The sequence below is a fragment of the Coenobita brevimanus genome, chromosome 71, assembly GCF_032717465.1.
Source record: "Coenobita brevimanus isolate Jiangsu-jjx chromosome 71, ASM3271746v2, whole genome shotgun sequence".
NCBI lineage: Eukaryota > Metazoa > Arthropoda > Malacostraca > Decapoda > Coenobitidae > Coenobita > Coenobita brevimanus.
Window position 1 is genome coordinate 431,739 of NC_137024.1, and position 25,518 is coordinate 457,256.

Consider the following 25,518-nt stretch of genomic DNA (forward strand, 5'->3'; position numbering starts at 1 on the left):
GGTGGATACCACTTCCGGTATGACTCACTGCGCCATGGGGGTGAGTCACTGCACTAAGTCTCGTATAGGATGTGTTAATGATACAATCCAAGTAGATCCTTACTTTAATGGGCTATGTCCACTGTTTACAGAGTAGGTACAAACTGACTGCGTGTTTACCGGACGGGAGCTTATGCGTGACTGATCTGGTGGTGATACCACTTCCGGTATGACGCAAGCCAGACGTTTGACATGTGTCGAGAGTATCTTATATCATCCCAGAGCTTGTATGTGTAATGTGTATGTAATCATAGATGTTATATAATTAACCCACACCAAATAAAATGGTCTGCTTAACTCTCCGATCTGCACATTCCTATAACACCTAACCTGAAATTTTGTCAGGACCATTTGCTTTTCCTATGTCTAATTTACTTAACTCTTCCTGTACTTCTTCTTCTGATATTTGTATATCTGGTAATACGTGTAGGCATGCATGTTCCATACCGTCTCTTTCAAAATTATTTTCTTTTTCCAGTCTGGTTTTAAACACATTCAGGTTTTTTGTTTGCATTACTCTCCCCCCTTCCAAACTGTTCTAAATATTGTATCTACATTTCTGTTTGCAAAACTGACACCAATTATCTATAGAATTATTTGGGAAACTAAACTTTTCTTTACATCATTAAGACATTACTCCTCCTCAGTTTAAATTCATGTCATTTTGTCCTTCCACAATCTTCTCCATCCACTCTTTCAATTCTCTTAATCCTCTAAAAATCATGATCAAATCTTCTCTTTCTCTCCTTTAACATAAGGCTGGTAACTAACTTCCACCTCTCCTCAACAGAAAGCTCTCTCAAACTCGGTGTTACCCTTGTGCCCATCCCCTGTACCTTTCTCAGTTTATGAATGTGTTTTTAAAAATACTGTGGCCAAACCACTGCTGCATATTCTAGTCATTGTCATATTATGAATGCTTTTACCTCATTTAACATCTCTTCAAATAATTAAAAGCCACTCTCATGTAAATCAGCGGTCTATACATTCCTCCTATCATCCTATTAATAAGATTTCCTGATGACAGGTCATCTTGTAAGATTGTAAGGTCACCTTTAGGTCTTTTCTTCTTTGCCTTACTGAACTTCTCCCTGTCATTTTATATTCATATCTGGGCCTCCTGTTGCCAACTCCCATTTCTGATTTTTTTTTTTTTCCCCCCAGTGAAATCCATTTTCAAAGTCAGGCTCCAGCTATAGACTTTGTCCACATAATTTAATTTGTATTTTAACAAGATTCTGTCATCTGTTATTATATTATCATGTAAATTTCCAAAAACTATGAATGATTTTGACCAAAAGAACATCAACCACACCTTTACTTTTGCTGGCTTGTCTTCCTTTTTCTCCTTCTTCTTGGGCTGAGTCACTTGTCGGGCAAACAAATCCACAAACTCTGACTCGTCAAACTCCTCCTCCTCAATTTCATCCCACAAAGGAACTTCTGCCGTTATCCTGAAATCACATAACTCTTATTAACCCCCTGAATCCAGTGATGCATCTTACTAGTTTTTCTTATTACCTCAAAATGATTTTATTCAGCTTATTTGAGAGTTCTTGCAGTGGATGGGTTACTGAAGGCTATATCTAGCTCCTCCAGTTCAACAAGTACACCCTAAGCATAGCAATAATATACAAAAGGCATCATCAGATTAAATAGGTTTACATGGGCTCAACCGTACAGAAATGACAATGATTAGGTAGATGTACGAGGCGTCCTTGAGTGAAAGGCCTGGGAGGGCTTGGTTTATGATGGAAGAGTTGAGAGGTAGAATGGGACTGCAGTGCATTGGTGTTGTGATGAGGAGAGGTAGATTGAGATGGTTTGGGCATGTGGTGAGGATAGGGGATGATAATTGGGTAAGAAAGTGAGAAGTGTTAACATTACAGGTAGGATTGCAAAAGATAAACCAAAAAAGACTTGGGACAAGCTCATTGAGTGTGACCTCAGGGATAAGAGACTGAATAGGGAGGCCGCCAGAGATCAAGCAGCATATAAAGCAACCATTAGGTGACCAAGGCCAGTGCATGCATGCAAGGTGGAGCCTTTATAAACCAGAGATGAGAGAGAGAGAGAGAGAGAGAGAGAGAGAGAGAGAGAGAGAGAGACTCACCTTTTCCTCTTAAGTGTTCCATTTCCTTCTTTCCTTTCCTTCCTTTTACTCTTATCAATGGTGCTGGTCTTGGTTTTGTCTTCTCTTTCTCTGTCTTCTTCCTCTCCATCTTCCTCATCTCCAGCTTTCTTGTGTATCCCTTCCTCACTTTTATTTTCCTCTTCTTCCTCCTTTTCTTTCTCTTCCTCTCCCTTCTCTTCTTCTTCCTCACTGTCAGATGGAGGAGAGGTCTTGGGTTTATCTGGCTTTGGTGTGGTCAGCTGTATCCGCGTCCAGTATAGCGGTTTCATCGCCATCTTAGGGTTGACAGGCTTCTTGCGCAGCACTGACAACAAATACAGTGCAAAATGGATCAGATGCGGGAAAAAGGAGACAACATTACAGTATTGTCATAATCTACTTTCGCACTCACTGCCAATAAATACAATGCAAAATGGGTGACATGCAAGAAAAATAAGAAAATATTAGATGAACATCCTAATCTGATTTCCCAGTCTCACATAAGGTTAGTACATCTCACACATGCAAACTGAGAATGTGTAAATTTCAAGTTTACCCCCTTCAGTTTGATGACGTCCACTTTATCATTTCCTTTCATTGCCAAACACTTATTCACCTTTGAAGATTTTTTTTTCTTTTTTTCCTTTTTTTTTTACTCATGAGGTTAGATACTGCCTTGGCTAATCCATTCACTACATCCATCCATCCACCCATCATCCAATCCTACATTGCCCCATGAGGAATGTAGAAGCCAAGGGCTAGGCAAGTTGGTTCTGACATGAGGGTGAGGAGGGTGACCAGCCTCACTCATCCCTGAGTGGCATTACGTAAGCATTAAACCCCAACCACACTTTGGATATAAACCTTCACCGGCTTAATCTGATTGGAGTGCAGTAATTACCTGCTACACCACCAGGTGCCAAAATTTGGTTATATCGTTACCACCCAGAGTAATAAATAGTTTCCTGGTGAACAAGAAACCATTTGGTCTGTCACTCAGTGTAGAGTCACTGTCACCCACAGGCAAAAGGAAGAGGAAACAATGAAGGTAAGAAAGAAAGAAGAGGGAATGTAAAGTCACCCATAAGCAGAAAGCGAGGGAAGAATGAAGGAAAGAAATACAGAAGAGGATGGAAGGAAAGAAGGATGGAGAAGGGGAAAGGGCAGACACCCGAGAGCAGCACTATATCGAATGGGTAAATGGTGAGCATCCCCACCTACCACTACCAAATTTAAATAAAATCATTGAATAAAATCACTGGTGACAGCTTTATCCTTGAAAGTGAAAAATAAGCCATCAGAGTGATGTGGTTAATTAAAACAGGTTGTTTACTTGAGATAAATGTCTACAATAACATCCATAAATCTGTGGCAGACAAAATCTTAGGGTACTGTACTATACCACATTTTACGAAAGAGTCAATACACACACTGGTAATAAATGATACTTAAGTGACAGTGAGCCAGTGTGGAATGATAACATGATCAGTCAATGAAAATACAAATTTGCAGTATTTTAAGAATAGCAGATACGCAAAAATTACACAAAATCTGTAGAAATGGGTGTGTGTTGAACCTAGTAAAACAAAAAAAATCCAAACACCAAAGAACGAAAAATGCATAACTTAAGGCATGTTCATGTGGAATAGCTCAAGGGAGTTAAGTCCGGTGTTTCCAATAAAAGCAACTACATATTTGACCTACAAAGCACCAAGCCTTCCATACAGCAACAACAGGGTGGGAATTTACTAACAAATGTAGGATAAATTGCCTCTCATAACTCAGAATGTAGTGACCTAATAGCTACTACTCTTTCCAAAATATTGCCATGGCTTTGGGTAACATATTTCACTTGGAAGTGAACAGTAACACATTTGAACTGACAACTGTAAGAGCACTTACATCCTGTATGCCAAAGCCCATCCTTTGTAATTCAGAATGGACAAGAAGAGAATCTCCCCATGTCTCTTGTTCTTTTTGGAGGAATAAAATCCTAGCTATGGGAAGGAAATTATCAAGTTATTTTGCTCTATGAGAAGGACAAGGAAAGGAGAAGCTAAATATATCTCTCATTCTTCCTCTATAGACAAATCTGTGTCATGAAAGAGTGTTGATCATTAATCTGTGAGTAAATCCAAGTCCAGTACCATATCCATAAATAAGTTAATATTATACCTGACACAAGGACAACTAAAAGCCAGGAATATGAAGGTACATACCTATGGAGAACAGAGGTAAACCTACAACGAAACTATTCAATATGTATATACTGTAAATGTTTGTAAAAGCACACTGATGTACTGTACAGTTTTACTGTGTCTTTTGTCTTTATAGGATTATTTAAACTACTGTACATGGAGTTTATATAAAGCAGACAACAGATAATTCTGCATACAAGTATTACACCAACACTGAAGTAATACCTAAGGAAAATCTAATGACTACCTATATTACTGCATACAACTGAAACAACTAAAGTTATATGGTAGCTGGTTGTAAAACTTCAGTCTTTACTTACTTATTTTGATGCAGTTCTAAAGGCACACTGTATCTCTTTTTGTGTCACTGTACAAAGGTAATGTTTCAAAAAATAAATATATCAATGTCCTTTTCTCTACTATTTGACTGCCAGGATTTCTCTAATTAAAACAGAATGAATCCTAAACATGATGGGCACTTTATACAGTATTGGACTCCTTGTTTATCAGACATTTCCAGCATTCCACAGAGATATTTAATGGTTTATAACATATGCCACTTAGCATCATATCTTTTGTTTATCATGGTGCCTTCCCTCACAGTTGGACTTACACACATATGACATGCCTTTCTGATCTGCACCACTGACCTGTAATCATCAATGAACTTCTCAGTGGCAACTCAATGTGCTACCTCTGGCTTCTGTCACATATTTTTATTTCTTATAGTATAAACATGCCATCCCTGAGTTCAGTGTATGTTTTATTTAAAGTACCCTGTATAGAGTAAATACATTTTCAGAAGTTTCATCCAGTAAGAGAATGGCCTCAGTATTGTACACTACGTTTGCTTTGTTTATAAAGGCTCCAGCATGCTTGCATGCATCAGCCTTGGTCACCTAATGGCAGCTCTCCATGCTGCTCAATCTCTGGGAGCCTCCCTATTTCAGTCCCTCATCCCGGAGGTCACAATCTTATGACCTCATCCCAGGTCTTTTTCAGTCTGCCTCTCGCAACCCTACCCCCAGTGTACAAACTTTTCACTGTTTGCCCCCAATTGTCATCCCCCATCCTCTCCACATGCCCATACCATCTCAATCTACCCCTCCTGAACCACAAACACCAATTCAGTCCAGTCCCACCCTTGGACTGTACTGGTGCTGTGTTGGAAATCTGACAATAACGGACTTGAATTCCTCCCACTTAGTTCAATATAAAGTGCATTCACTGTAAAAATCACCTAGTTCAAACTTAAGTACAGTTTAGGCCCCTGACTACTTACACTTCTCTCAGATTGACAATCACCCAGCACTAACCTAAATAAATTATCCAAATGTATCAAGAGCATGAAGAGTTAATGACACACACATTTATGAATCCAGGTGATTGCCTTTTTATTCTTTCTGATGTCAGATTATTTTATTCAATGTAGGAAAGGCTTCTTGCATTGAGAATGTGTATTATGACTAAATTTAACACCTCCAGTTCGACAAATCTATCCTGGATTGAATACTGTATAATCATCAGGGAATGGCAAGAAAATTATGAAAAAAAACATTCCTGGCTCAATGGGTACAACTAATGCTAGGACTTTCAAAACCGGCACTTTGAAGCTGATCTCAAAGGACATTCAAACACTGGACAGACCTGAGACAAGATCATCAAATGTGACCTCAGGGTTAAGGGACTGAATAGAAAGGCTGCTAGAGATCGCACAGCATGGAAAGCTGCCATCAGGTGACCAAGGCTGATGCACGCAAGCATGAAGCAGCCTTTATAAACGAATGATCAAGCATTTGTTAAAGAGAAGGGAGGTAGGCAAACTTTTGTACATGTTATTTTCCTTTAACTCACAGATGATAGTCATGTACAGTAAAACTTCGATATAACAGACTTTTGTAGACTGATATTCACTTTTATTGGAATCGAGGAACTAGTAGACTAAATTCTTATATAGGTACACCTCAATATATGATACCCCTAGATGCGATACCCCGGTATAATGATGGGGGTAGAAATACCACCATACCCCACCTAACGATGGCCAAACACCGGTTTAACAATGGGTTTTCATTTTTTAACCAATTTTGATGATATTTTAGACTAAAACTGTGTGTTTAGGTTGATTTATAAACTGTTTTTAGACTTAGATTAATGTGTTTTAACCATAGGTGGGGTGAACATTGTCATTTTGGGGTACAGTTTACTAAGCTTAATTTTTCCAGACTTAACTTGAGGATTTTCAGATTTTAATTGTCAGTTTTAGTGAGTTACTTACAGGTGTTAGGCTTAGGTTAGATTCTTTTACAGCCATTAGGACATTTAGACTGGCATTAAACTTGTTCTGGGGCTCATTTGGGTGGGTTTTGGACTTGGCTGGGGGGAAAAACCCACGGCTGAAAAATGCATCCCATTACTTTACATGTTAAATCTACCCTGGTATATGATGCCCTGCCTAATGATGAGTTTTTACCTAACCAATTGCATTGTTAAACTGGGGTATACCTGTGTATTGGAAAAAGTCTGATAAAGCCAGAAGAAGTTCAGACTGCCTGACCACTTCAGCTATGTGCACCACAACAAGGTAAATAAAATACATGGTTATCAGTGTACAGTACAGTATTATTATATATATTATATCATTTGATTATTGTCGAAATGTATAATACAGTACAGTACTGAAATGGTAGTGAAAACAGTTTAAAAACTGTTAATGCGATCCAGATCAATGTCTGATATATTGGAAAAAGTCTGGGTTAGCAGGGGGAAGTCCGGATGTCACTTTTATCGAATTTAGCTTTTTTTCAGAATGGCTTGGGCCTCAATTAGTCCACTATAGTGAGGTTTACTGTATTTGAAATTCATAGTAAACCAAGAAACCATTTACCATGCTGGGTGGTAACCATATAACCAAACCATACGTGCTCCCTACGTGTCAACAAGTGAGTTGGTGAAGGGTTAGTGCCACTCCCTGTAAAACAAATAACTCAGAGTCAAATGGCCACCCCTTACGGGATTATGGCGTCTGGCAATAGACAGACAGATAGAAATTCATAGTAATAACAAAGAACTTCATATGCATTATCACGGTTTATTTTACAATCATAAACTAACTGTGAATTATAGTAGCCTAACCTTGAGTCACTGTACATTAAAACAGTTTATATGTTAACTGGCTCTTCTCATTATCATTTACCAGTTGATGTTAAATCCTTCAAACCCAGGATGCCTTATTGATACTGTTCCAGCTAATGCCATAAAGCTGTATTCAACTTAAAAGAAGCACCTCAGAGTGAAGGGGTTAATGAAGGCTATATCTAACCCTTCCAGTTCAAACTGTCTCTCCAGACCTGAGTAAAATTGTCAGGAGATGGCAAGAATAAACTAAAACAGACACCCTTCAGCTGAAGGGGTAATAACTGGTGTACTGTACATCTTACTGTACAGAAAAAATAAATAAATAGATAAAATAAAATAAAAAATAAAGCCTATTCTATTTCTCTATGATACATATATTGAGGCCTGAGACGGCTACCACAGCCCCCCATTATGAAGGGTAGTTTTTTTTTTTTTTTTATGCAAGAAAGAAGGAACCACAGGCCAGAAGCCCACAAACTTGTTCCCTCCAAGAAAAAAACAAAAACAAGATAACAGAGAGCCAAATTCAAGATCTGTTCATTTCGAGCTGCCTGGATACACTGCATTTGAAAGACAGGAGACTAGGCAGTAGGAAATACAGACAGAAGCAGACAGTTCCAGAGCTGACCTGCTGCATACATGAAAGACTGGGAGTAACAATTAACTCTTGTATTATTAAGGTGGACAGAAAAGGGATGAGAGTTCATTGCTAAATGGGCACTACGCGCCCGCTGTAGTGGGTGGAGGGATGGAAGTACACAGTTCAGCTGTGACAGAAAAGAGATAAAGGTGCAGTAGTGCGGTGAAGAGAGAGAAGTTGCTGGGAACCGGTAAGAGGAGGAGCGTTAATGAGACAAAATGCCTTTGACTCCACCTTGTTCAGAAGAGCTGCATGTGCAGAGCCTCCCCACACATGAGACTTGGACTCTACACTGGGGCGAATTAAACCAGTGTATAAAGTGAACAACTGTGCAGGGGTAAAGAAGGAATGGAATCAGCTTAACACACCTAATCTCTTGGAAGTAGATTTTATAAGAGAGGTAATAAGATCTTTTCAAGATGAATCCCAGGAGAATGAAACCTCAAATATGTTTAAAGATCATGCTGGATTGAGTTGGATATTATTAAAAATTAGAGGATACTCCTGCAGAAGATATTGTTGGGTTGACAGATGTAGGAAATGAGTTTTCGTTTCATTAAAAATAAGATTATTTTTACACTAATCAGAGATATGAGCCAAGTCAGACATTAGGTGTCACAGCTTCTTCCCTTATTTGTTAAAGTACCTGCTGAGATGGATGCTGCATGAAGCGAATGGGGAACTGAAGAATCGAGTCATCAGCATATGAGTAGATAGGGTTAGATGTACAGCTTAGGTCACTGATGAATTGATAGAAGAAAATTGGTGATAAGGTAGAGCCCTGAGGAACTCCATTATTGATAGCTCTAGGAGATGAACATTGGACATCTACAACAGCAGATATGGAATGACTCAAAAGGAAGCTAAAGATGAAGGCACAGTTAGTAGATAGAAGGACAGAAACTGTAAGAGGGCATTTGGAAATTAAAAGATTTATGCCAGACTTGATCAAAAGCCTTTGAGACATCAAGTGCAATGGCAAAGCTTTCATCATAGTCCCGAAATGAGGATGACCAGGAGTCAGAAAGGTAGGTGAGAAGATCACCAGTGGAACATCCCCGGCAGAACCTATACTGATGATCTGAAAGAAGGTTGTGATAGGAAAGGTGCTTTAATCTTTTTTTTTTTTTTTTTTTCCTGATAAGGTGCCTGAAAACCTTCAGACATACAGGATGTTAATGCAATTGGGCAATAGTTACAGGGCTGGGAATGGTCACCCTTCTTTGGGACTGGCTGAATGAGAGCAAACTTCCAGCAAGAAGAAAAGGTGCAAGTTGACAGACAAAGGCAAAAAAGTTTACCTAAGCAGGGTGCAAGCACAGAAGCACAGTTCTTGAGGACAATAGGAGGGACCCTATGAGGCCCATATGCCTTGCTAGTACTGAGGCTAATGATGGCAAAAAATACATCAACTGAAGAAATTTTAATATCAGCCATGAGGAAGTCAGAGGGGGGAAGTCATAGAGGAACAGCACCAGAATCATCTAAGGTGGAATTGGAGTAGAAAGTCTCAGCAATGAGTGCTTTATCAATGAAGAAATAGCTACAGAGCCATGAGAGTGGAAAAGAGGAGGGAAGGATGATAAGATAAAGTTAGAATGGTTTTTGGCATGGCATCAGAAGGAGTGGGAAGAATTTTGTTTGAAGAGTTCAGAGCATTTAGTATGAATGAAATTATTTTTAGCAGGGCGAAGAACAGACTTAGCACGATTCCGGGCAGAAACATAAAAGTGGTGAGATTCAGGGGTTGGTTGGCTCCGGTACCATTTTGTTGATTAAACCAAGTTTTTTTTTTGCATCAGCCAAAGGAAATGAGAAAGGAATGTATGCCTCCAGACCTGAGAGAATAACCTTTGTAATGCACAAGTCCCTAAGGATGGCCACAGCTGAAACCAGGCTTTCCCACAGAGCTCTCAAGGAGTGCATGTTGTGTTGTTGGTGCAGCCGACTGCGTGCAATGCAGTCTTCCATAATGTGCTTAATAGTATGGGATGCTGTGTTGCATCCTGGACAGGCATCAGGGACAGAGTCATCCAGCCTCTTCTGATATCTCCAGAGGGCTGGATGATGCCCACATCTCAGTCTGGCAAGGTGGACCCTGTCCTCAAGAGGAAGGTAGGATTCAGAGGGGTAGGTATCAAGAGGCCATACATGCAGCTGTGTGTTGTCTTTAACCCACCCCGTCCCGTCGACGTATGGGTACGTTGCAACATTTTGCATTTGCCAGTCTCGGTGACGTACTGGTATGTCGTGCAATTGCAAGGTCCCTAATTTGCACCATTTTCAATTTTCGCACGTGATTTTTCGTACGTATACACGGGACACCTTCCTCTATTCCTCTTCAAGATGCCAAGCAGGGACAATGCCTTACACTGCATAACCTCCCCCCTCCCCCCCCACGCCATTGTCTCGGAAATTCACCTGTTACCAGTGACCTGGCCAGTAAAGACATTCAGGGCCAGAGTGATTCCCCAAGCGAAGATGACAATGTGTAGGACAAAGTTTACATAGCATTAAAGGAAGAAACAGTCAGGAATAATGATCAGGTAATGTGGCAAAAGAAGGTCAGGTATGGTGATGAGTTAGTGAGTGAAACAATGCTTATAATGCCTATATTACTGTTTGAGAACCAATATACTCTTGTACTACATATAAATTCGTACCAAGTAAATAAATAAATACTGTTTATGAGTGGTGTGAAATAGTTACCCTCCCATAGAACTCGTTTTCTTTGGTGCCAGCCTGTTAGAAAACCCAGTCAGGTAAGGAGGTAGTTGTACCTGGATTGAGTATTTTAAACCTCAGGTGAGTGATTTCTCTATGAATTTTCGATGTTTCTCACCAAAAGCGGAGGTTTTAGCCAAAAAAAATTTTTTCAAAAATACCTCGGGATTGGGGGATGTCAGAGGTGTGAAATAGCTCGGGACATGACAGGTTAAGTGACTGAATGGAGTGGTGAGCAATTTGAGCATGGATATGCTACTGGAAGCTGGTTTGAGGCAGGCAAGGGGGGAAAAATGACAGCATTTGTGTATGATAACGTGTGCTGGGTGTTATTTTGATGTTACATGGTGTGTGTGGATGTGCTGTCATGTAGTGTAGTGGATGGTGTGGGTTTGTGAAGGCTCCAGCAAGAATTTGTGTGCCTCTCATGTCTAGATGATCCTTGACTTTGAGGACTTTGGTTTCTTGGTGTAGGACTTGGAGCAGTGGCATATCCACCAAGGGTCCACTCCCCCCAAAGCTGTCGAAGTGGAGGAGGAGGACAGCATGGGGGCCAAATCACCACAAACCTCTCTGGGAGTGGTTTCAGTCGCCCGGGCAAGTACTACACGAGATAGGTTATGCAGAACCTCATGCATAATCAAGTTCATGCTAAAGAATGACATATATTTACTTGTAAAATAAGAAGTTAGGTTCTGGGAACCCCATATTTTTCTTTTAAAATGTATATAAAGGTAGGTTATTACAAATATGTCTGTAATAAGACGCCCAAGGCAGTGTGGTTATGTACGATCTTGCTGACTGGACCCAACATTGCATCCTAACCCAACCCAACCAAGATGTTTTGCCTCCAATACCCCCCCATAAATTTAACCATCTACGATTGCCGCTAAGCCTAACCTTGAAAGCCCCCAGTACCAACGAGGCCAAAACTTCTAACCTAATCAACATGTGAAAAACTGCTGTCCAGCATCACACATATTTCACCAAGAATTACTTTTGGCACATTTAGACTTTAAAAAAATGCAGTGTGAAACTGTTTTTGAATGTATCATCAGTCATCACCAATAACGGAAAAAATATATTGAAATCGTCTGCACTGAGTGATTGCATACAACGATACATTAATCCTGAAAAATAAACAAGTCAGCCAATAGTATAACCTGTATGACAATATAATTCACAAGACCTGAACTCACATAATTATCTTAACTTCTTACATCAACACGTAGACGCTTCACATACCGTAACAGCCAAATTGCCTAACCCCAAGCCTGTCAGTTCATAACAAATATTGGTCACAAAACTCTTTTCACACTCGTTGCACTAAATGTGAAAACATGAATTTCATTGCTCCCTCATCATTAACCTCTTGATTTGCTTTTTAATCACACTCCAACAACGAACCTATCCACATTGCAAATACATTCAACTCATTTTATCTGATTGTCTGAATATTACTCTCATTCACATTAAGCTCCCTCACCACATGCCATTTTGTCCAATAAGTTTACATTTTCCCCTGGCATAAATGCTCTTCTTGTATTCTTAGCACATTTGAAGTGCTTAGGCATTGTAAGTAAGTTAGTTTAGAACCACATGCTCAAAGTTCTGGGATGAAATGAGGGGCAAGGAAAAAAAAAAGGAACATTTCTAGACACAACAACAGTCAGCACAACACTGAGGCAATGACAGGTAGATATCGGACATGGGTCACGTGGATGGGCTTGGGTCAGGAACCCTAGCAGCAACTGACAAAAGCACAACATACAAGATGTAAACAAATGCAGCCATCTGGAAATCCAGTACCTAAATGCACCCCATTTGTTTCTCCAGTGCAATTGAGAGATATTATCCTGTTACTGAATAACAAAGGGAGAAATTAAATTCTCATGTTAATGTAAGATCACTGCTTTCCTTTGTCTTAAGTTGCAAGTCTACTGTATAATCAACAGTATTAACTGCTGCAGACTCACCAAACTGATCAGTTGAGTTATTGCTGGGAAAAGTAGAAGAGCCAACTAGACCATTGACAATGATGGTTCAGTATAAAAAAAAGTATGTGTATCTGGACAATGAATGTGACATCATGGTTCACTGGCATGGCAACTGGTAGGATGTAAATACTGAGACAAACACACCCTCATCTTTCTGAGGCTCATATGAAACTCAGCTGTGTAAAAATTATATGTTGCCTGCTGGAATAGAATACTAGAGTTGTCCTAGTCAAGAGAAAAGGGTTAAGGGCAACAGCATTAATTCTCAAGCTCCTGAGACTCATTCTTGGCAGAATAAAATCATATGGCATAAGGTGGAATATAATAAGCCTTCTAGAGATATCCTGATCATAGGAGTTAATCCAGACTGTTGTTAATAATCTGTCCACGCCAGTCCATGCAGTTTGCTAGTCCTTTACTGTAACTGCGATAGGTGTTAAGGTGCAGTGTTTCCTTAAATCCCTTCAGTCCAATTATTTTTATTTTATCTTGTTACCACCAAATATTCCTCATTTAGGAAAAACCTCTAATAGTGAAGGGATTAATGAATGAAAAGGCTATACAGAACACAATAAAACTGTTTCAAGACAAAAAGAAGAAAACAAGAAGTATTTCATAGGAGTGGAGGGGCTTTATGCTAGAAAGAAATGTCTGATACGAGCCAGTATGAAAGCCTTATGTGCCTCTGCCACTTTTAGGGTATACTGTTTTCCTTCCTCCAAAACATAATTAACAGGGAAACAAGATCTGATTATACTGTATATTGTATAACACCCACATGGACACATAATAAAAAACTAATACCTGTAGAGTAGGTGCCAAACTCCACCAGCTTCACTCCAACAGTTTTGAAACTAGGAGGTGAAGTTATAATGATATTAATTATAAAACAAATGTGCATATGCAATCAAATATGTGTACTGGTACTGTATGTTTACATGTAAATGTGTATGTAAGCCTACAGTACATGTATGTGTATGTATGCATGCACATCTGTACAGTATATACCTGTATATAATATATAAAGTACAAGGTATAGTGTATATACTATGTAATATATATACTGTATATATATATATATATATATATATATATATGGACAGAAGTTGGCCTACTATTACACTGTATCTACTTTACACTTTAGAGACTGTCAGTCATTCTCCTCCATAATACCTCTAAGAGTCATCTATGAATAATGAAATATAACAAGCCTTTCTCAGCTATGGCTTGTCTGCCAGCAGAAAAAAGTGAGAGGTAGAAGAGGTGAAAAAGTAGGCAAACTTTTCTTTTCTCAAAACTATGATATATATCTCCATCTACCTGTCTACAGTACTGGGTAAACTGATAGACAAACTGACACAAAGATACTGCACATGTGTATATGTGTATTAAGTATAATATTAGACAAGCTCTTGCCTTTTATTATATATGTGTGTGTGTGTGTGTGTGTGTGTGTGTGTGTGTGTGTGTGTGTGTGTGTGTGTGTGTGTGTGTGTGTGTGTGTGTGTGTGTGTGTGTGTGTGTGTGTGTGTGTGTGTGTGTGTGTGTGTGTGTGTAACCTACTGACCTGGCATGGCTGGAGTGTGTAGGGACGGTGAGCGTAGATATGGGAGTGCCATCACCAAGGAAGCAGGTACAGGTGTGTGGCCAGGGACACAAGCACACACAGGCAGGGGCAAGCACAACACCAGAGAGGACTGGGTCAGTGCACTAGCATCAATGCACAAGACACTTCACCCACCTTAACTTGGCCCAAAATTTTGTCAAAGTATTTCTTATACCTCAGTAGCAGACTAAGGCAATACAGGTACCCCTCACTCAATGATATTGTGATTAATGTTATTTGGTTTGGTGTTCCCAGTGTTTTTACACCTCTTTTCAGCCAATGATACCCAGTTTCCACTTAAATAATGTTTATAAACCTTCAAGAGGTAGAAATGTGATAATATAATTTGAGCTGCTAGGTTAAAATGAGTGATATGTGTATAAAGCAGTACTACTGGGATTAACATAAAGTGCAGCTTGCCCTGGTCAAGTTCTGACTGTGATATTGCTTGAAGTAAAGTGTCGTGTTATTATGTCAGCAGTTGCAGTAGCAGTCACAACCGCAGACTCATCTGAACATGAACCAAGTGTACTGCAGGTTGAAGTTACCCTCTTTTGCAGCCCAGCATCCCCCTTTGAGGGATAAGGAGGGAATTAAGGAATGCCTGTGCACTACCAGGCAGTAGCACTGTTACACTGTATCAGTGCCACCACAGGAAGGCATCCCTCACCAGCATCTTTCATTATGTCACGACTGATATTTATTTACGGTGGTTTATAATGGCAGCAAATGGTGCTTAAAAAGTTTATGAATTTTATGTAAGTCTGTTTTGGACTTGGGTTACATGGAATATTCCCCAAAGGGTCAATCTTGGGACTCCTGACAATATATCCCCAGTGAAGCCATGTTGAAACACATTTGCTTGACATTACACTGCTTATGAGCATGTAATGAGGCAACATAATCTAACCTCACTGTTAAATGAGGAATACCTGTATGGTGGCTCTACCTTTTTTCCATAGCACTTCTGTATGAGTAGTAAAATTTTCTAGGGTGATTTCTCGTAACAGCTCAGCATTCGCAATGGAGAGATGGCAATTTTAGGCCAAGTCAATGTGGACAGAGTATATTAACCTTAGCATATTCCCAGGATCCAAATCTTGATTCTGAAAGTTAGCTTAGGTACTGGACTACATGAAATACGCACAGTACTACCAAGATTATACATGAAAGGGTAAAGTATTGTTAGCTTTCATTCTAAGCATCAATTAACCAGGACTATTTGTTTCATTATTAAGCTGCTGATGACGGGTAGTTGTTAGGTGATCGTACCAAATAATGTACAGTGATCCCTTGGTTATTGTGCATAAATGTTACTGCACCTAGTGTGCGATAGTGAAACTGTGTGATAACGAATGCCCAGAGTCTATAGAATTTTCCTAGTTGATACTTGGCAATTCACTTGTAAATCCAAATTTTCCCTTTTAAAACAATTTAGACCCACTAAATGCATACATACTGTTACGGTAAGTATCAGAAACACACACAGACATGGTTAGATAAACAGAAGTAATGAAAAGGACATGATAAGGAAGAAACATGTACCATATAGAGACCCAAGATGGGCTTGAGGCAAAGGGTTATGAGGTTAGTGAGTGGAAAGCTAGTGGTCTGCACCACCTGGGATTAACTCCTCAAGTTGGGCCTCATCTTTGAAGCCCTCAAAGCCATCTGAAACCACAGATTTTGCACCATGACTGTCAGCAGAAAGCAGCTACATTGCACGATAACAAAAATTTTTTAGTTAAGAAAAATGTAAATTAATGGAAGGAGTGCAGATTTTCATTGGACAGTGATAAAGAAAACTGCCATAACCAAGTGTGAGATAACTAAGGGATCACTGTATATGCCTGACAGTCTAACTTCATATTCCCCAGACAATAAAGCTGAGAGACTTGTATGGTGTCTAAAAAGAGGTGACTACATTTCATGCTGTTGTAACAAAAACTAAGCAATGATATGAGTACAGTAAAATGCAGAGTAACTCCATAACTTTTTCTAGGCATCAAGATTATGTGTTACTGACTATTCATTTGTTTATAAAGGTACCAAATGCTTGCATCAACCTTGGTTACATCAAGGTGGCTCTCCAAATATGCTCCACTTCTAACAGCCTCGTTTTTTAGTCCTTTAACCCAGAGGTCAAATACTATGACCTTGTCCCAAGCCTTTTTCGTTCTGCCTCTCGCAACTCTACCCTTAATGTTTGCACCTTTCTCTCTTCCTACCTAGTTATCATCCTCCATCTTGTCAACATACCAAACCATCTCAATCTATCCCTTCTTTTCACAATATTATATTCGTGTCCCATCCTTCCTCTCACCTCTTAATTTGCAATCATAACCCCTCAGGCCTGGATAGTAAATGAAGAGTTGAGAGAAGGATGGGACTTGAATATATTAGTGATGCAATGAGAAGGGATAGATTGAGAGTGCACAGAATCACATAACACTTCGGGAGTTGCCCCACATATATTTATTTATTTTTTAAATATACATTTTATTCAGTTCATTGTTACACCATCGTGAAATATGGTCAACCATTTTTAGACATATACTTATTTCTTTTTTAAAAACAAAAGTTTATCAACCCCTTCTTCCCAAGGACACCATCTCTAACTAATTCTTGCCATCTCCTGATGGCTTTAATTCAGCTTATGATACACTTTTTAAACTGGACGAGTTAGATACAGTCCCCATTAACCCCTTCATTACAGGGGGTCATCCTAAGTTGAATCAAACTGTCTAGAGGTGGCAAGACTAAAATGAAAATGATGTCCTTGGGCTAAAGCATTAAACCCATTTCATATTACTGGTAGTAGTACTGATGCTATACAAATTATGGTACCTGATCATCATCATCATCATTATTATTTTCTAAGCCATCAACTTTCAGAACCGTCCCCATGAAATGTTAGCAGTACTGTATACTAGTAACTAAATTATGGGTCTAAAAGCCTGATGCAATTACTTTTGTGATGAGAGTCTGGGATTACTGGATTTCTCAGTTAAAAATTAACACCACAGTCCTTCAATGTATCAGATTATTTGCCTCAGTATGATTCTAAAGCTAAACACTAACTGAAATCAAGAAGAAAATAGCAGGAAATTCAGTAAACAGTAATTAACTTTTAACTACATAAATCAATTGTTTGAGTATTATCAATAATATGTTGTGAGAACTGCAGTTAAAAAGCTCCCATCAAATGTTATACTATACTTGCAGTACTGGTTACATGCATGGAATGTGAAAGAAAAAATATAGCAACTTTTGGTACTATAAATTGGAGGAAATTTAACAATTCAGTTTTAAAGGCAGCAACCAAAATCTAACAGGCAAATGTACTGTAATTTACATGAAAGTAAGAGTAGAAATGATTATAAAAAGGCATGAAATAATGAAGACTTGGTATAATTAATTTTATCATCACAAAAGCACAGCATCAGGGTAGTTGTAAAACTACTCTAATATTTGCCTTTGACCAAAGCCAAAAAACAGTGCTGTGGATATTATGATCAAACACTTATATACACTATAAAAAATACTGTACAAGATGTCCTCATTATAATTTAGGGATGTTTCTGTACCTATAAGTATTTCCATACAACTAGTACCATTATTTGGGGGAAACTGGAAAATCATTTGATACAAGGTGGTTTGTATATACTGTAATTCTACTGCTACACTCAACCAGGCAAATTCTCATGCGTTGAAGGGACAGCTCAGTCAGAGTTATCAATGTCTATCCTGCATCATTTATTCATTTTCTACTCATACAGCCACACCCATACCTACACCAGCAGACTGAGCCATCCTCAACACCCAAATGACACTGCCAGGTGAGAATCTAGTGAAGCACTACTTAAGGGCCACCCTGTACAAAGCAATGGAAATTTATTAAACATTTTTTTCCATTATTTTCTGTGGTCTTCACTCTTTCAAACTAAGGATTTTTTTTTTTTTCCACATAATTTTGTTCAGCTCTGGGGAAACTTTTCAAACTGGTAAGGCTAGAATCAACTACAGTACCATTTACCCCTTCACCACAAGAGGCCTCCCATAAGTTTATTATAAGCGCCTGGAGGCACACACACAAAACACACAAAAAAGGGAGACATTTCTCAGGGACTTTCATTCTTTCATTGCTGATCCAAAATATTGCATATAGAAAGTCTTTATCCATTTATCGATAGCCAGATGCCTTAATCCCATAAGGGGTGGCCACAAACAAATCGCCTCCATGTCGTCCTGTCCCCTGCCATCTCCCCCCAACTTACATCCCCCTCCCTCATATACCTCTCTACTCCATCCCTCCATCTCATCTTTGGTCTCCCTCTCCCTCTCCCTCTCCCTCCCCTCCTTATCATGGGTTGTATTCTAAGTGGCTTTGGAGACTTTACTAATACTGTATCTCTTCCTTCATATTTATTCTGCATATTACACCTCAATATCATCTTGCATGAGTATTTCATTTATACAAACCACACTCATATTACAGTAAAGGCATAAATGACATACCAGTACATGAGAATGTTACAGTGTAATTGGCAAAATAAATGGTTAAAGAAGATAGACTATGCAATCTCCTATGCCTTGGAGACTGTAACGCCTCTTCCCAAGCAATTTACTGTGCCTTTTACACTTTTAAAATCTCCTATATACCGTACTAGTAATACAAACTATGCCAACATTACGCATTCATAATCAAGAGAATATCAAAGGATAATACACTACAATAAATCACTATGAGAAGTGTTACAAAGCCTGCTGTGTGACTCAGAAAACAACCCTTAGAATACTGACCCATAAGTCACATCATTTAGGTCCTGTTTTGCTATCAGGCCTAAAATATTTCAGGACAGGCTGTAAATATTCCAGTTACCTTTAAAGCTGATTAGCCAGTTTCCCTCAAAGTACCAATGTATGGAAGAAATTGCGATACTGTAGAACAGATCCCTAACTTCTGGTGAGGACACACTGTATACTGTACTATGAAAAATACTGTATATGCTTGTGAAAAACTATATACTGTAGCACTAACACTGTTCATTTAAGTGGCAACACACACTTATTACATCAACTAGACTGCACAATTCCTATAGAATGAATTAACACACTCAAACTTCTATGACTCACTCTCAGCTGAATAAAATAATCTGGAATAATTAGGTGGAATAGAATACTACTGTACATCCTGACCATTATTAATGCTCTCAAACTTCAATGAATCACTCTCAATTGAATAAAATCAGCTGGTGTTTGCTGGAATAGAATCCTTGTGTAGTCTTGATTGTTAGAGTTAAATACTGTACAGGTATACAGTACTTAATATCCACAATATAAGAGTTACCAGAATTATCATACAGTCTGCACAACTCCATACTTCACATAATATATATATATATATATTTTTTTTTTTTTTTTTTTTTTTTGTGTCCGACTCTGGGCAAAGGCTTCAGGGCCTATATCTCGGGGGCAGTAGCCTATCCCAAGGCCCAGTAGTCCTCCTACACCTCCACATGTCACCACTTCGGCGCTAACACCCACCGTCCATATTGAATACATGCTAGGGCTGCCTCATACAGGACTGGTGTATTGGTATTAGCGGGGGTACTTTTATGACATGTCGGCGGGTCATCTGGTAGATCAGGAAAGTCTGCTTCTATGAAATTCAAATCCTTAAACTGTTCCCTGCCCCAGCCGGGATTCGAACCTGGGTCCATTAGGACTGCAGGCCGCCTCTCTACCGATTCAGCCACCGCCTTAACCTATTGTTAATACTAAGTGGGAGGGGAGGGGGGAGAAGAATGTTGAAATAGATACAACTCAATCCTTTCAGTCTCAGGATACTCTTTATTTTCATTACTTCCAGGTAATTTTATTCACCTTTGGGGAGATTTTTCAAGCTGGTTGTTTTAGATATACTGTGGTCTCAATTTCCTTCAGTATAATGCTGGAATTTTCTACTTTGTTCTTGTAATTTTTAGATAATTATTCTAGCTTTGGGATGACTTGTACTGATGGGGTCAAATATCTAACCTCCACAGTTGGAAATGCCTCTCTTAAATTTAATGAAATCCAGAGGTGACAGGAATGAACTAAACCAAAAAGTCCTTAGGCTGAAAAGATCAATGAATGTGTCTGGTGGTAGACTAATTAAAATATAAATGATGTCAGGGTAAAGAAATGGTTAACAGCCTACTCCGTACCTACATGCTCCCGATGAAAAACAAAGTGTAAACAGAATCCTCTACATAAATCTCTGTGCATAACATAGGAATACTAGACATCCTCTTTATAAGTAGACTTTTTTTCATTGCAAATTAGAGACAAATTGGTTATTAACCCCTTCAACCTCATGATACATTTTATGTTTTATTCTTGCTACCTATAATATTTTTTCCAGCTTTGGGTGAGACTTCCACACTTGAGAGGTTAAATATGGCCTTCATTTATCTCTTCACTGTATGAGGTACCCACAAAACCAAAAAATTCATCTGGAGGTATTAGAATAAATCAGTAAAATATGACACTAGACTGAAAGGGTGAAAGTTCCATTTTTTTCATTAAAACCGATCTGCCAGTTTACCCAATGTAAAGTAACAATTAATCTCTTCACTAAGATGACATACTTTTGGCCTTACTGCTGCAACCTTCAGATGATTTTTAATTCAGCTCAAGAACAGAAACCATGCAATAAATAAGCTAAAAACCGTTTCTAATCCTGTCACTACAAATGATCTCTCAAAAGTTAACAAAAATCATGTTGAGTTAGCAAGAGTAAACTAAGAAAATACATCACCAGACCAAAGGGGCTTAATGAAAAAAGTCATGACCTATAACAAGGACTGTCTGTATTTTACATGCAATCCAACATGCAATCTGTCATGCACTCACTGATCTGTTATGAAGAGAAAGGAATCATACTTGAAACCTGTGATATTTCTAGTGTAAATATACAGACATAAGAGGAAAATAAAGTTAACAAAGGGAGAAGGGACCCACAGGTTAAAATATATATATATATATATATATATATATATATATATATATATATATATATATATATATATATATATATATAATATAAAAATAAAACAATATTAGTGCATCAAATTAATCAAATATAATAGTATAAAGCAAATCATAAATCTACAGAAAACATAATTCATACTGGCAAAGGTGTATGAAACTTTTCAGTTATAAATAATCATTCAAAAAGCCAAAAATTCAATCCACTGACACAAGTTCTTATTGATTACATAATAAGATCTGATGTTACCAGATGATGGAAGTGTAGGTGTACTAAAGAGTGAAGTGTATTCAAGGGCATAGCCATTTTCATGGGAGGAGGGGGGAATCAGCTCAGTGATGAGGGGGAGGGCATGCGAAGGGGAGGGGGTAAATAAATTTTTTAACTGATTACTAAAAAAGAATGAAAAAAAATACAGTGCTATAATTTTGCAGGGATCCCTCTGGATTTTTTGTTTAAATTCTGAATGTCAAAAAGCACCACCATACAGCAGCTCATTGTAAAATACATGTAATATTCACTGAGCAGGAGGAAATGAGGAGTTGGCAAACAAAAACAATGTAAGTAAATAAGTAATTAAAAAATAAACTGGTTAAGCCCTTGGTAATAAGATATGGCGATCTGAGAAGATGATTGGCTTCTGAATATGTTGGTATGGTCTGGTACAGCACAATGTTGAGATATCAGTAGTCAGCAAATCCAGAAAATGATGTCAGTCAATGCCTTATTAAATTCAGGATAATTTTTGAAAAATCACATAATTCACAATGAGATGGCTTTGAAGGCAGTTATTGTTGAGAAAATATTCAACATTAACAACAAGCAGCAAACAAACCTCTCTATCCTATTTTACTTCTTCCAGCCTTAAATACGCTGGCAATAAGGGTGAAAATGCTATTTCCATACAAAAATCATCCACTTTACATTCAGCTTTTATTTTTCTGGTCTGCCTTCACCTCTGCCAGTCCCAAATGTAAAGCATAAACCTACCCATGAACTGAACAAAGCCTAGTTTAGACAACCCAAAAATTCTCAGCTGAAATATATCATAAAAGCTGGGAAAAAAGTTTGCTTATATTCCACTGCATCTGCTTCACACTTAGGTTATGTCTGCCACTTTCCTTCCTGATGCAGTATATCAACTGCATCATCTATGCACAGATATACAAACCAAGCCTCTCTCAACTTACGAATATTAGCCAGTGAAGGAAAGCCTGTAGAGGAGGTTAAATATTAGGCAAACTTTTCTAAGTGTACCAGGTGAAGTCCTATTGCTAACTAGGATCATACTTCACTGGTAAATATCACTGTCACAATGTGAAGGTACAGCTGAGTCTGGAGTCTCACTGTACACAGATCTGAACTCCCAGCTGATGAAGATAGAAGATATGCTTCTGTGATACTGTACTATGACCACTATTAACCCTTTGAATCTGATGACATATTTTATAGTTTCTTGTCACTGTCATTATTATTATTTCATTTAACTTAGGATAAAACTTCTGAAAAGCAGGGGTTAAATACAGCCTTCCATAACCCCCTCACTACTAGAGAGCTCTTAAATGAAATCATCTGGAAGTGACAAGATTACATAAGAAATATACCACTGAATTGAAAGAGATAAGAGATTGTTTCAGGTCATTCAGCTAGATGCACTGGATTTATGATTTAAGCTGTGGGCAACAGACTGATAAGCCTCCTGCAGCAGCACTGTACTGTACATGTTTTGACTCATATACAGCTTATGAGCCTGGGTGTATGTTCACCTATGATATATGTTGTTGCTTAATCCTAGTCTGCCTAGCCAAATAGACACATCAACTACAGGTAAGCAACTGCTGCAGGACCATTCTACAAGTACTGTACAGTACAGTACATACACACTGCGTAGGGATCTGACACCTCCATTGTAATAACCAACCTGAAACTTAAGAAATTAATCACACTGCCCCAGCTGAGATTCAACAGCAGGCCCTCGCGCTTGATACACTCACACGTTACCATTGAGCCAAAGAGAGGATCAACGCTCTTCCTCTATGCAACGCAGGCTTTTTATAGACCCCATTACATCACTCTTTTCTTCCCTCGGTGATTAATTTGGTAAGTTTCGAACACACAGTAGAGTAGCATTGGAGGCCACCACTGGGGACTGCAGACCACACCGGACAGCTCATCCCTGGGATGTAAGGACTAGAACACTGTAAGCTAACCAACACCATCATTGCCCACTAAGCCTCACCTCACATCCCACACCACTGCCAACCAATGTAATATCCAAACTGAAACTTAACAAATTAATCACACTGTCCTGGCCGAGATTCGACCTTGGGCCCTCGTGCTTGATACGCGCACATGTTACCACTGAGCCAAAGAGAGGATCCCTGCTTTGTCTCTAAGCAATGTGGGCTTTTTATAGATCCCATTTCACCATGTCACAGACAGCACCTCACCAGGGTTGGATCAGGGTCATTCTCACAATGGAGTGCAGGAAAATATGAGGGACGTTTGGTTCCCGGGTGGATGCCTCCACGTCACCCTGTCCCCCACCATTTCACTGCCCTGCTCCCAACTCACACCCCCCTCTCTCATATACCTCTCCACCCCATCCCTCCATCTCATCCTCGGCCTCCCCCTCCCTCTTCCCCTCTCCACCTCACTCACATACACTCTCTTCGTCAGTCTTTCACCCTCCATCCTCTCCACATGGCCAAACCACCTCAGTGTTTTTCCTCATAACACTTCCTATCACATCCACATCCACACCACAACACTCCTTTATATCCTCATTCATCAGCCTGTCTCTCCATGTGACTCCACAGGCTCCTCTTAAATAACTCATTTCCACTGCTCTCACTCTTGACTTGTGTCCTTCCAACAACGTCCAAGCTTCACTTCCGTACGTTAGAGTTGGTATCACAATACTGTCATGTGGTAACTTTTTCACTTCCCTGTTTCTTATCACTGCTTTCAAAGAACCAGCAACCTTTCTTCCCTGCTGTACCCGTTCAAGCACTTCACCCTCCAAACCTCCATCCTTACTCATCACACTACCCAAGTACTTAAACGTACTCACATTTTCCAATTCCTCACCATCCAACCTCGCTGTACATTCACTGACTTCACCTCTCTCAAAGACCATCACTTTACTCTTCCCTACATTCACCTTTAGATTCCGTTTCTTACACACTCTCTCAAACTCATCCACCAAACCTTGCAGCTCCCCTTCGTCTTCACTCAACAACACAGTATCATCTGCAAACAACAATACAGGGAGTTTCCAAACACTATCCTCTCTCACCAGGGCCACTCCAACATCCACTACTCTACCTTGTACCTCTTTTATTACCCCATCCATGTACAGATTGAACAACCATGGAGACATGACACATCCCTGTTTCAAACCAACTTTCAAAGAGAAAAATTCACTTAGTTCACTAACAACTCACTTAATGAAAAGTTACCACATGAAAAAGTACTTCATGATATAGGGCAGCAAAAGACATAAAGTCAAGTCTGCAAATATGGTGTAGTCAACATCAAAATCTGAAGAAAATTTTCATACTCAAACACAAAAACTCATATTGTGCAGTTTGAGATAAAAATTTCCTTGGTGTTTCATGTTTTCTATTGGTCACTTTCCTTTCTGTACATGGATGGGGTTATACAAGAGATACAAGGTAGGGCAGTGGATGATGGAGTGGCCCTGATGAGAGAGGGCAGTGTTTGGAAACTACCTGTACTGTTGTTTGCAGATGATACTGTGTTGTTAAGTAAAGACAAAGGGGAGCTGCAAGGCTTGGTGGAGGAGTTTGGGAAAGTGTGTAAGAAACGGAATCTAAAGGTGAATGTAGGGAAGAGTAAAGTTATGGTCTTTGAGAGAGGTGAAGTCAGTGAATGTACAGTGAAGTTGGATGATGAGGAAATGGAAAATGTGAGTATGTTTAAGTACTTGGGTAGTGTGATAAGTAAGGATGGAAGTGTGGAGGGTGAAGTGCTTGAAAGGGTACAACAAGGAAGAAAGGTTGCTGGT

At 39.1% G+C, this 25,518-nt stretch overlaps 1 protein-coding gene across 1 annotated transcript in view; it reads right to left on the reverse strand.

Annotated features, from left to right (window-relative positions):
* Positions 1 to 25,518, reverse strand: part of LOC145406606 (uncharacterized) — a 118,544-nt gene that overhangs the window by 42,581 nt on the left and 50,445 nt on the right. Inside the window, exons 11-12 of the mRNA XM_080277681.1 lie at positions 2,186 to 2,477; positions 1,355 to 1,493 (exon numbers count right to left, since the gene is read on the reverse strand). Coding sequence (XP_080133807.1) covers positions 1,355 to 1,493; positions 2,186 to 2,477 — 431 coding nt within the window. The remainder of the gene's footprint in view (positions 1 to 1,354; positions 1,494 to 2,185; positions 2,478 to 25,518) is intronic.